General features: G+C 40.1%; 1 protein-coding gene across 6 annotated transcripts in view; it reads right to left on the bottom strand.

The window, feature by feature from the left end:
• Nucleotides 1-3,194: 3,194 nt before the first annotated feature.
• The window catches only part of Chn2 (chimerin 2), a 270,609-nt gene continuing 260,842 nt past the window's right edge, over nucleotides 3,195-12,961 (bottom strand). For all 6 annotated transcript variants that reach the window (XM_063239995.1, XM_063240007.1, XM_063239992.1 and 3 more), the window contains 4 exons: nucleotides 11,238-11,315; nucleotides 9,316-9,453; nucleotides 7,525-7,630; nucleotides 3,195-4,998 (listed from right to left, as the gene is read on the bottom strand). In XM_063239995.1, the coding sequence (XP_063096065.1) occupies nucleotides 4,827-4,998; nucleotides 7,525-7,630; nucleotides 9,316-9,453; nucleotides 11,238-11,315 (494 nt within the window). In that variant the 3' untranslated portion in view covers nucleotides 3,195-4,826. The remainder of the gene's footprint in view (nucleotides 4,999-7,524; nucleotides 7,631-9,315; nucleotides 9,454-11,237; nucleotides 11,316-12,961) is intronic.

Genomic DNA, 12,961 nt, shown 5'->3' with positions numbered 1-12,961 from the left:
ACTTGTATTGGTTCATTTACATGTCAAGGAATGTGAGGCTTAAAAATTAATGTAACTTTCCAAAAGACATACTGTGATTAAGTGATGGAGCTGGGATTTAAACAGGACACTGACCAGGCCCAGAACCTAACCTCCTGTTAACATTGCTCTTGATTCTAGCTCAATGAAGCTACCGTTATCTGTTATCTGTGTATCCTGCTATTAAATTAGAGACTTAGATCTTCAGGTTCTCTAAACTGGGTCATTCTAAGGGTTAACCATTCCTACTGGATAAGAGATGAAAGGACATGGTGAAGGCTACATAACTTAAGGAGGTTTAGTTTCCAAGGAAAAGCCTCTATTTAAGGAGAAATCTTCAAGAACAACTGAAGGGCTCAGATGTTAGGCACAGCTACAAATGACATCTGGGACTAAATGTGTATTTCCAGATTCTCCTGCTTCCAGAATTCGTTCATCAAAATGGGACATTATTTGTATAAGGAATATGCCATTAATTTAGAAAAGCTTGGGGTGCCTACTGTGTGCTAGGTACGGTCCCAGCTATGAGCTGGGGTAGGTAGAGTGGAGAGCAAAGCAGATCAGAATGAGATGAAAGCTTTTAATTTATTCTGAATTATAAAATTCTTTCAATGTGATGGAAGTATAGCAGACAGAAAGATTTTGAAGAGCAGCAGAATGAAAGGCGTGCTCATCAGGCACCTTGGTTGCAGGTCCCTCATGAGACTCATAATGTGGACAATATTACATTACAGTTGGCACTAGACTTACGGGGCTGGGACCTGTGGAAAGACTGAGGGAGGATTGGATGGGTATAAAATATTCTGTGCAGCTTCTGAAAATCTGAACAAATCCCCATTACACTGGGGATTAGGTTTCATAAAGGAACTTCAGGGAGACAGAGAATTCAGACATAGCCTATTTGCATCTATAAAGCATCTAACCAATCACAGACCTCCAAAGTACAAGGTCTGACATGATGCTGTAAACTTAGCAAAATAAATTTAAATAAAAAAAATGTAACAGGATATTGTGAAGCAAACTAGAAGGTGGGAAAGACTTTCTGAACTGCGCTCATGAGATTGTCTATATTTTAGTACCTTCCAGTGGGCCACATTTATCTTTTCCTCCTTTCTTCCTCTCCCTTGAGTGTCAGTGCTCCAGAGAACTCTGAGTGTGGCCTCCCCCACATTTCTGTCAGTCTCCTTGAGTACTCTTACTCAACCCCATGTTTTCAATTACTATCTCTAGTGATTCACTCCCAAATCCATGTCTCCAGCCCAATTCTCAGGAAACGACCCTGCTTGGAAATTTCAATATCTTCCTTTAATCATGTCTAAACTTTCCCGCATCCTCTGTCCCTTCCCAATAACCAGATGTCCTGCTTATATTCTTCCTTTCAGTAAATACTGCACAGTTGTCAAATTAAGCAATCTGAGACCCATCCTGGATTTCTTAATCCAAGCTATAACCTGTCCTTTTCAATTTTCTTTCCTAAACAAAACCCAGTTCTACTTATCTCCGCCTTGCTACCACCCAGTCTAGGCTACCCCCATCTCAGGCTCACAGGGGTGTTTATTTAACTGATTGCCTACATTATTCTCACTACTCTCCAGCTGTTCACATGTTCTTTGCTGGATCTATAATCAAGTAAGTCATCTTTCATAAGTGTAAATCAGATTGTGTAATCTTCCCCCGACATCCATTAGTGCTAAAAAAAAGTTATTAGTAAAAACACCCATGGAATCTATGTAAAGTTAGAATTTAGCGTAAAGTTTCAACGCTTATTTCTCAGCTTTGACAAATATTCTGTGAATATGTAAGATGTTAGCTTTAGGGAAAACTGGCTAAGGAGTATGTAGGAACAATCTGTAGTTTCTTTGTAGCTTTTCTGCAAATATAAATCCATTCCACAATTAAAAGTCTATTTAAAAGGAAAATATTAGTAGCTCACATTCCCCTTATATTAGAACCTAGAATTAGAACCCAGCCTTAACGTGAGCAGTTTTTTCTACCAGGTTCTTCTCATGAGATAAGCCTTATCTACGCCTTCAAAGTATTTAGCGTCTGGCCTATTAATATATGCTTGACAAATATTAGTTGAGAATTACCGACTTACGTTTTTAAAATGAAGACTGGCTATAAATTGGGGATTGTTTAGAGCATGGGAATTTATAAGTCACCTGAATTGGGTTTTCAGCAGAGTGGGGACAACCCAGGAAGCCTTCACGTGTGTGGCATGTTTCTCCCCAATGCTGTCTCTACAAGCCTTCTTAGATTCACCTCCCCTTCCTCTGAAACGTCCTTTTAAATTAATGGAGAAAGAAAAGCTGTGTCCTCCCATTCTCCCACCTATCATGCCGCTGTCCCACATGCCCCAATCACTTGTGAACAATCTAACTGTAGGTTCCTAGAAACTATGGTCTATCCAAGTGACTCCAGCAACAGGGATGTCAAGCCAGGGGAAGCTATGACAGGCTTCCAGATGGTGCAGAGATAGCCATGAGTGAGAAGGCTTCAGATGAAAGCAAGGCAGACAACTTAAGTGCTGGACTCACATTTGAAAAAAGGGGTCAACTGAACCTCATCACACATTATGGAGCCTTGTCACATAATATCCTCTACTAAGTTTGGACTTGGATGTAAGTAGAGACAAATCCTTGTCTTCTAATTCTTTTAACCCATCCACATGTTATATCCTTTCCCCTTTTAAGTTATTACTTTTGAAATAATGGGAAATAACTGTTTACTGATTGCTTTAGATAGCAATTTCATTTAAAATGTTATCCCTGCTTTTTCAAATAAGCCGGCTCATTCTGAAAGTCATGTGCAGCTGGTAACAGGCAGGTCTAGAACTCCAGCTTGGGAGTTTCTGAATTCAGGATCTTTTTTTGCTCCTCTAAGCATCCAAGGGTGATTCTCTCTAAACTCCTTTCATCTCCATGGAGGGCACAAGTGCAACTTGCCTTCTAGAAGGTGAAGTTTGACCTTAGACTCTTATAACCTCAAAGTAGATTCTCTAGAAAGAAGCTGGTGGAGGTGTGGGCCCATGAGATAGGGATGCGATGGGCTAATTTTGCTTTGTCCTGTGGCTTGTCAATGATAGAAAACTTGTTGTCAAATCTCCCTGAAAACAAGATTTTAAAGATTCTCCCCATGCCATCTGTAGACAACAATCCTGTGAACATACTCCAAAATGATAGACAGAAGAATTTAATACATGTAATGTTTTTCCTTCCATGTACACTATCATAAATTACAAAGTATTATTCACTTCACAAAATAAAACCATTTCCAGATAATTTTTTTGACAGTATCAAGAAGTACATAAGCTACAACAAACAAATCTGTACAGTTGGGAGGAAGGCCAGGAGCAGGGAGCAGGCTGAACGCCGCTGACCTCCAGTTGACAACAGAGTCCATCTTCGGGGCCCTGGGGACTTCCCAGGATGACAGCCAGGCTGTGCACCTCCTCCCACACACCACATCACACAGCACATCTCTTCTGGTCACTCCAAAACAAGACTTGTGGGTAATTACATGACTCATCTCAGACAATTAGGGAAAGATCGCGGTTGGATTCTTAAAAAATCTAGATTTACAGTTTTTGATGTTTTAAATATTTTAACTATGTTACAAAATATAGAAATCTTGGTGCGAAAGGCTCATGCTGAGATAAATATAATCAACAGGATGAAACTCAGGTAATAAAATCATACGAACTTATTTTCCATATAGAAGTAACTTTTTTCAAGAATGAACACGTATTTAGCAAAAACCAACCTTACTCATTCTTTTAAAAATAGGTTTGTTTATGAAACGAAAATAAAAAAAGCTAAACATTATTCTGCAGGGTCACTTTCTGTCAATACATGAATGTGTCCAAAATTCAATCTGCAATTAACATGAATTTGGAGGGTTTAGCTGAAAAATGGAAAAGTGCTGATTCTTTTCATGGTCCAGATGTATCCAGTGTCCTCAAGACCATTTTACACAAAATGATCACATTCTGCATGTTTTGGGTTACACAGTTGTTACATGAGAAAGCAGTGACCAATTCCATAATATGTGTTGGAAATTCACAAAAGTTTTATAGAAAGAAAATTTGTGAATGTTTCAGACCACCTTGTAATTGTTATAAACCTATACTACGTTGATAGCTGAATGCCAGTTCTAAAGAGCAAAAACTATCAAAAGCAGGAGCATATGTGGCAGTGAAATCTCATTGAAAAGTACTAATAAAGACAGAGGTATGTCAAGATAATACTGCATTTGTGGTCAAATATCCAGGGCATCACAGAAAGACTGCAGGAAGAGCTACATAGGGTAATAGTCAATGCACTGCATTGAGTTCTGTTTGCTAAAATAAAATAACAGTCTTGCAGCTAAAATAAAAATACATTTTACAATATAGGTTTCATTTAACATTTAACATATAGAACTGTCTTCTTTCTGTAAGTGGAAAATGTATAACTGTATCAAGTACCTTTATGAATTAAGTTCCCTTTTATTACTGATGAGATTGAAACTTGAAGGTCTATATTGTTTTTAATAAGTTAAAGAAAAATTTATTAATCACTCTTCCAGCAAAACAGACATACATACGAGGCACAGCAAAAGACCCGAGGTTGGGGCTCTCTCACCCCCACCCTGTTCTCGTGTGGAGGAGGGCGTGTCTATGAGACACAGTACCCAACTCTGCAATCCACCGTGGTCCAGCAAATTCTGTCACTTGTTTGAGAAACAAATCAAGTGTAAGAACTGTTTTTATTTCTTTAGCTTTATCAGCTAGGCTGGGGCTGGGGCCATTCAGCTCATTCCCTGTTGAATTAAAACAAAACATCTTCGTTTTCTATCAAAATCTGCACAATCAGCTTTTGGTACCGCATGTCGTGGAGGGTTGTAAGTGTGCTGTCCTCGGGTGGTCTCATCAGGGTGGGCCCAAACACAATTCCCAGGTTTTCTGCATTCATTAAATTGTCCTTTTCATTCATAGTAACTCTGAAAAACAGACACAGATACACAGAGACATTGTGTAGATTTGTAGGTGAATTTATACACTAACTACACATTTAAGACTGAAGACCATCACTGGCTCAGGAATTTAAAAAAGTAACTTGAGATCAGAATGGCAGAAAGGTTTTTTTTTAAAAAAGGGTTATTTTCTGACTTGGCTTTCTTTTAAAATTGGTGACTTGCCTTATGTAAATCTAGTACGGATACAATTTTAAAAATTAGATAACCAGTCCTCCTCACTAAATAAACATGGATTATCATAAGGGACATCAGTTTGAAGTCACAGAAGATTACTAGCTGACCTAGGGTGCCATCATAAGTTTTACCTAGAAGTATTTTTTTTCCACATTGCTTCTTCTTGGTCTGCAAGCTAGGAAGTGGGAAGCTTAGAGTGGGTCCCCTGACTGCTGGCAGGGCTGGCTGTAGATGAGAAAGGCTGCTTACAGAACGGGCTGCCATGAGGTGTGATAAGAAGGAGCCGGGCAGTTATGAGGGGACAGGAGAATTGCTGGGATGTGGCCAGATGGGAAAGCAGTTGGACATTATTTCCTGTTACCCTAGGATGAGTTCCGGAGCAGTAGTTATTGTTGGAATTAAAAATCATCTTTTCAATTGCCAGACAAAAACTAAAGAGACTTTAAGAATGAAGTCCAAGCTCCTAAGCTGGCTTACTACTTTTCTGGTAGAATAAAATAGTTATCTCTCAGATTTTCGGGAATTTAGAAAGCTCATCATAAATCTAAGAAGTACAGATTCTCCAAAGAGCTAAAGACAATTAAAATGTATTTCGGTCTTACACAAAGGCTGCCTATTCCCTGAGAGCTAATAAGGATTTGTCACTTAGTATTATTGTAGGAAGGTCAATTCAGTTTGAGTCATTTTCATGCTGCAAAGCTAAGAGGAAGGTAGAAAAGAGGACATTCTTTACTATTAAATGCCTACTTTTTCCTATCAAGTCAGATAACACATCTGACAAAACATCACTAGAAAATTCACAATAGCAACATGAAATTATTGCCATTTACAAATTCATTAGAAAAAAATACTGGCATCTCTCAGATGAGGTACTTTGCCTCCCAAATTGCAACAACTGGACATGAATCACAAAGAAATAAGTAATTTACCACTAATTAAAAGCTTAGTGTACTACTCACTGTCTATTACTTGTTTGAAAATTACTTGAACTTTACTCTTATATTAAATAGATTAATCAAAGTGAGCTATATGTTAGTATCTCTGATCACTGGTCTGAGCAACACTCATAACAAGGCAGAACAGTAAAATCCCCAAACTCAGTGTTTCTACAGCATTAACTTGCTTCTGTTTGCCTACTGAATAGATCTGTAATTTGTACAAAACAGACAACTTTTGGTTCATTTTATCCAAGAATAGATTTTTGCCTTGCATATTCCAGAAACACAGAAAGACACACAGGCATGCATTGATTTCTCCAACATTCAAAGACCAACTCATCAATCTCATTACAAATGCACAGCAAGGAAAGGGATCCACTGTTTAGGGAGGAGTCTAGAGCCAAGAGTCCTCGTATGTTGTAAATATCCCAAAGTCTCCACCTCTGCCCGACGTGGTCCACCTAGATAACTTACTAAGGTAGATATTCTCTCAGAAGGCCCCCACAGTCCTTGCCTTCTCTAAGGTCTGGGCCTAGCAACTGGCTTTGAACACATAAATCAGCAAAAGCCATAGGATGTAACTTCCTAAAAAACAGCCTTTGCTCTGGGACCCTCCTGCTTTCTCCCCTTGAGGGAAGCCAGCTGCTATTTTGTGTGCTGCCTGTGCTGCTGGTGGTACACCTGCATGGTAAACAACTGGGGACACCCTCCAGCATCAGCCAAAGAGGAAGCTGGCCTCAGGATAACAGTCTGCAAGGACTGAACCCTGCCGACCACCAGTGAGTTAATTTAGAAGGGGAAATTCCCTTCCACAAAGTCTTCAGATGTGATTTCAGCCTGGTAGATTTCATGAGGGACCTTGAACAGAAGCCACTGCTAAGCTACAACTTGATTCCTGGCCCATGGTTGAGGGAGATACTACATACTTATTGTGTTAAGCCACAAAGCTTGGGAGCAGTTTGTTCTTTGGAGACAGAGAACTCATACATCAAGAAAACAATAGATCATAGGCCCAGGAGTCTGAGACTGGGGTAAACAGCAAGAGGAAGATAAGAACACATGGGCAGGTGCGGTATGGAGTATGGTGGTTTACATAAGAGTGTGGACTCTAGGTTCACACTTGGTTCGATTTCTTTGGATTAGATATTCAACTTCCTTTGGTGCAGGCCTATATTAATACCCACATCCCATGGCAAATGAATGAGGCAGTTCTCAGCATGGCGTAAGCATTCTAGCAGCTGTGACTGGGACAGGCCCAGGAAGGCAGCACAGTCCACTTTAAATAAAGTGTCTTCCCATTCTGAAGTCAACTTTTCCTCGTGCATTAACTGCCCCAGGGGCAGCTGAGGGGCAGATCAGTAGGTGAGGAGTTGCTTACTTTTTGAGATGGATCATTAGGTAGCGCAGAGTCTCATAGTGAGCGGGAGGCAGTAACATCAGTACTTCATGGACTGCTTCCAGCCTCTCATCTGCATTGGAAATTTCTGTGAAGATCATATAGAACAGATATTAGCACAGAGCTGTGATATTAGAACTGCAGAGAAGTAGCCGTGTCTCTTGTGTCTTGAATGAGGACAGTCTAGTAAATTCATGCAATTTTAGGTACTATTTTGCTAAAATAAATAGAGGTTATCTTGCATCTTGCCATATTCAGAAAGGCAAGAGTCTAAAGCTAAGTACTGTGTGCTTATTGTGTTTCCATGATGTGGGTAACTGGAAGCTGCTGCCTTTTGGGAACTGGCACCGTAGCAGAATGCTTACAGTGAATGAGCACACGCACAGTCTGTGTGTGCTCTTTCTGTCTTCTGAATATTGGATTTGCTGGCGCGCTCACTATCATAAGCTCTACTGTTAATTCTACTACATATGGTGGCATGTGCTGCTAACACTGTCAAATAAGTCCTTCCCTGGAAAGTTTCCATAACCAAACACACTCTGCAATGCAAGGACTTTGGCGGGCAGGCTGGCAAACTCAGTCTGCATTGAAAGTGCTTGTCACTAACGTGCTGGTCAGTCCAGGTTAGAAAACATACCAGGCATGTTAACAATGGCAGGAAGAGTGCATGCATCTGAATCTGGGGTCTCTGATAGCTACTGGCACATACTAAAGGAAAACCCTCCAGCTATTTCCCTTGGGGTGGAAGGTACCAAACTGTTGGAACCTTGTCCACCTAGAGCTACGAGAATCCAGGAAGGAATATTCTCACCAGGGAGCAGGGCCATAGCTCATGTGGAAAACGTGTCATACACAAATCCCAACTCACCCTTGTTTCCTCCAACCAGACAGCTCATTAGCATATCTATACCTATACATTAAAAAAAAAATCCTAAAATTTAAGTTTCTCAAAGTGAGCTTTACTTCTGCAGCCTGCATCTCAGGATCAGAATCTCTCCTTCCTTATCATTATCTTTTCCTGGGGAAAGAGTGGTCTCTTCTGCTGGAAGCCTGCCTGGGACACTCTGCTCACAGTAGTGAACCTACTTGGTGAACACTGAATGAATAACTGTGGCTGATGGTCCATTCCCAGGCTTGTGAGCTCAGCTCTCCACATCTGGCTTTTCTCCTGTATAAAATCCAGTTGTAACATTTGCCTCAGGGGGTAGACCAGAAAAATAAACTAGAAGACACTGGTGAGAGGTCCTCATATAGAACTTGACACAGGAGAAAAATAAACTAGAAGACACTGGTGAGAGGTCCTCATATAGAACTTGACACAGTATCTTTGGCCTTCTATTAATTTTAAATAGCATTACTGGCGAGATTTGGCTGTAACCTGAATGAATTCACAGTGATTGTGCTTGATAGATGAAAGTAGTTAATCTACACAGCTCACCTTGGGGGAACATATAATTTCTTACTATAAAAATATTCACACTTTTAATAAACAGCAGACTAGGGCCGGTTGAGCTTGTTGTCTGCATATGGAGAGCAATAAAGAGACATGAAACTGTCTGGTACCCGACTTCTGTGCACAGAGCTGGCTTAGCATCAGTTCAGCTCTGCTGGGGCGCTCTGCTGGCTTTCTGATGACTACACCACTGTGCCCTTGCTTGACAAAACAAGTGCTCATGCAATAAATTAAACTGTTGTGAGTTTCAAATTTCTTAAGATTGAAAACATGGTACTGAAATGTTTAATGAAAATGAAAAATTAGTGTTTCATACTTACTTGCTGCTTCTATAAATTTGGAATAGGTATCATAAGTGATGACAGGGATAGGTAAGTCCCTGAAGTACAGTTTCAGAGCTCCAGTGATGATGTTTATGTCAGGATAGATGTTGGCAGATATATCTGCCTTTTCTCCATCTGAAAAAATCATTGATCCAAGTTCTAGTTAGGACCTTTTTTCACCAAGTTGAAGCATGCACAGAAAGAGTACTACCTTTCCCACCCAGCAGGAAGTGTTATCTGACAAGTTTCAGCTAACTCTTTTGACTTCTAATGATATTGAGATACAGGAAATAAAAGAAGTTTGGTGAGGGAGGGATAGGGTCTCAGGTACAGGCAGTCACAAAGGCAATGGAATAGACAAGAAATAGTTCCTTGGTAATTTGCCAAATAGAAATTTAGCTGCATAATTCACATGACAGACATAAAGACTCAGAATAACAGCTTTCTGAAAATTTTAAGAAAGCATCAAAGATCTACTACATTTTCAATAACATTCTTCAGCCTTGGGTTTGAAGGTCACATGAACAAAATAATTATTGAACACTTTCAATTTCTACTATGTTTTTTAGGGTCATTGAAGTTATTTCTGAATTTTACTCTTTCTCCCCTGTCCTGGAGGACTTCAATCTGGGAAACTTTAAACTTTTCTCATTTATAGGTAGGTTATATTTCTTACTATTTTAAAAATAATAATTCTCAAGACATTTTTGATTTTTGATTTTGCCATTAGTAAATACCAATCCATTTGAACTATCATAGACTATGAATTATTTTGGATAAAAAGTTTCAACCGTATGAAGACCATCAGCATCTTTTGTGTGGAGAATTAAAAGAACAAATGTCTTAGCAAATTTGGTTTTGAAGATAAAACCATGGATATATAGAAACACAGTAAAAGCATAGTAGACATGTCATATTTACACATTTAGCAAGTATTTATTGAGAATCTACTACATACTATGTAACTCCCTTGTAAATCAAAGAAGAAAAGAGACACCACCTTTGAATAGTTCTAATTAGATTCGGAGTAAGACACGCAACTTAGCAATTACAAGGAAATGGGATGGAGCCAGGTGACAAACACAGAGGGCACAGGCCAATGAATCAGAGCTCGCAGATCAGCTTGGAGTGATCAAAGAAACCTCATGAAAGACAAAACATTCAGTCCCCAGTATAAAAATGTTGACCAGGCAAAAACAGGTACACATTCCTGATGGTCAGGACAATGTGAGCCAAAGTACAACAGATAAGATGTATTTCAGGAGCATTGGAGTATAAAGACTAGTAGGGAGGAGGAACTGGAGAGAATCTGACCAGACTGACAGGGCCAAATCATCCAAGACTTGTATACATGTTACCCAGGGAGACTCCATCCAGAAAGCTAGGGCACCAGGGAGATTTGGATTTCTCATTAGAAACACAGATTCTTGGGCTTGTCCTGCTTTGTTGAATGAGCCCTGAGAATGGTGATCTATGTACTGGTTGGCTAATAACTGAACTAGTGATAACTAGGAGATAATACACACTGGAGACTATGAGTCACAATCACAACTGAACTCCACTGACTTCCCCTCCTTTACAGTGAGGACTCACCAGCACTCTGCTTCCTGCTTTGGAGCTTTGAGAACAGTCATCAGTGGGATCCTGAGATGGGGATGCAGAAGGGTGCACTGGTACCATGTGGACTAGCTGCCCATTCGCACAGTATATAAGCTGACTTCTTCATGTGGCTACCTGTCTGCACCATCTAAGGAAACACGTCTCCCAGAGGCAGAACTGAGAGATTTTTAAAGCATCATTCCTCAGATTTTTGAAACTCTCAGTAGCTCTGAAAGCCTGTTCTCACCATAAATGAAGTCTGAGTCCAACAGAGGCTGCTGAGGGTAAGTTAGATGGCATTCAAGAAGGCACATGCTTACCTCTGTCAAATGCCATCTTGACATCTTCGATGTGTTCTGTGAATCCGGAGACTCTGTACAGGCCTTCCGACTTCAGTCCTGTGGGGCAGAGGGAGGGAGGGAAACAGAGCAGGAGACTTCAACTTCAGTTTCCTGCAACATCTAATAAAAGATTCCAACATCACATCTGCACTATGTGCAATCAGGAAATGAGAAAACATCATTAGTGATCTTATACATCACACACTCTTGCGTCAGAACTTGGACTCGTCAGTCCCAGTTTCCACATGAGCCTGTCTTTATTTGCTTGTTAGGGGTGGAGATCTTGATGGAGAGCTGATCATCTTGCCTGGTTTTGCCAAGGAACCCCATATTTAAGATTCTCATTAATCACAGCCCCTACTTCATTTGTTCATCAGATTGCTGGGTGTCCATTTCACTGTGGGGGTAGCCACTTTCCATTTTCTGAAGCCATGGTTTCTATTGTATGAGGCACTGTGCTAGGTACATGTATGTAATGAACTGGAAAAATCCAAGTTTTATAGCTTTTAGGAGTAACAATAAACAATAAGCTAAATAAGTCAGTAGGATTGATTTAATTGTTATGGCTTTGATCAAACACATGTAGAAAAATACAGTTCTATGTACTGATACTAGAAACTTGATCATTGTATATTTAGGCTAAAAAGGACTTAGTTTTAGCTTCTCAAGCTTACTGATTTATTAAGATATGTCCTAAACCTATCATAATCATATTCACACACACACATAAACACACACAAAATAAACAATATCAGAAGGAATGCAGAATCAGGGTTCAGACCTTGTATATCAAAAACTAACTGCTATCAGAACTGCAGCTATAACAAAAATAAGCAAAGAGTTTCTATTGTTCCATCAGTAGAGTCTGTAAAACTCTTGATAACTAACATATTTCTGTTTATTTTTATTCAAATTTTCTAAATATTTATTGAATGTGTACTATTTGCTGAATGCAAGGCTTTGCATGAGTTTGCATCAAAGACAACAAATGCATGTTGGGCACTGTTCCCCATCTGTCCTTTGGCCATGACAGATGCTCTTAGTTGATATCAGCTGGTTTTCTGAAGACCAGTTGTCCAGGTAGCCACTAATGATCACCAGAAGGGAGTCCACAAGATAAAACCTGGTGTCACCTTTTCTAGATAGTGCTACATAAAGGTTCCTTTCAGCAAAGTGAGAGGACGTACTGATAGAGGTGCCGCCACGGTAGTTACGGGGGGCACACAGGGGGTTCAGCCTCTGCACTTTAGCCTCAAAGGGAAGAGCTTGTACTTTTCCTCTTTTCATTGGTTGCAGTTCAGACAGGATGGTGGCAGTCCTACAGATGAGGGCAGCCCTCAAGCATGACAAGGAACAAGTTGCAGGGCCTGGGTGTCTGGCATTGGGGAGCTGCTCACTAGCCCTGGGCTGCCTCCGGGTACCTGGATTGCCACAGGAAATAAATAGATCTCTATCTTATGGGCAATTTTTATCTTACTGAAGACACTATTATTCAAGGTTTCTGGGACAGTAATGAAACTTATTGGCTATTCAGACAGATCTGGAGATGGAGTTAGGGAAGCTGGTTATTCCAAGAAAAGTTGGAAAAGAGCAGGTCAAGCCCTGTATATTTGGCACTGTTCGAGGTCATTTGTACATGTCCATTTATTTTAATCCTCACAACTACTTTCTAAGGTACAATTTCTTCCACTTTACAGATGAGG

This window comes from Cavia porcellus, unplaced genomic scaffold, assembly GCF_034190915.1.
Source record: "Cavia porcellus strain 051 isolate PalLab524CR breed Dunkin Hartley unplaced genomic scaffold, mCavPor4.1 scaffold_2, whole genome shotgun sequence".
NCBI lineage: Eukaryota > Metazoa > Chordata > Mammalia > Rodentia > Caviidae > Cavia > Cavia porcellus.
This window is presented reverse-complemented; position numbering and strand designations above follow the sequence as displayed.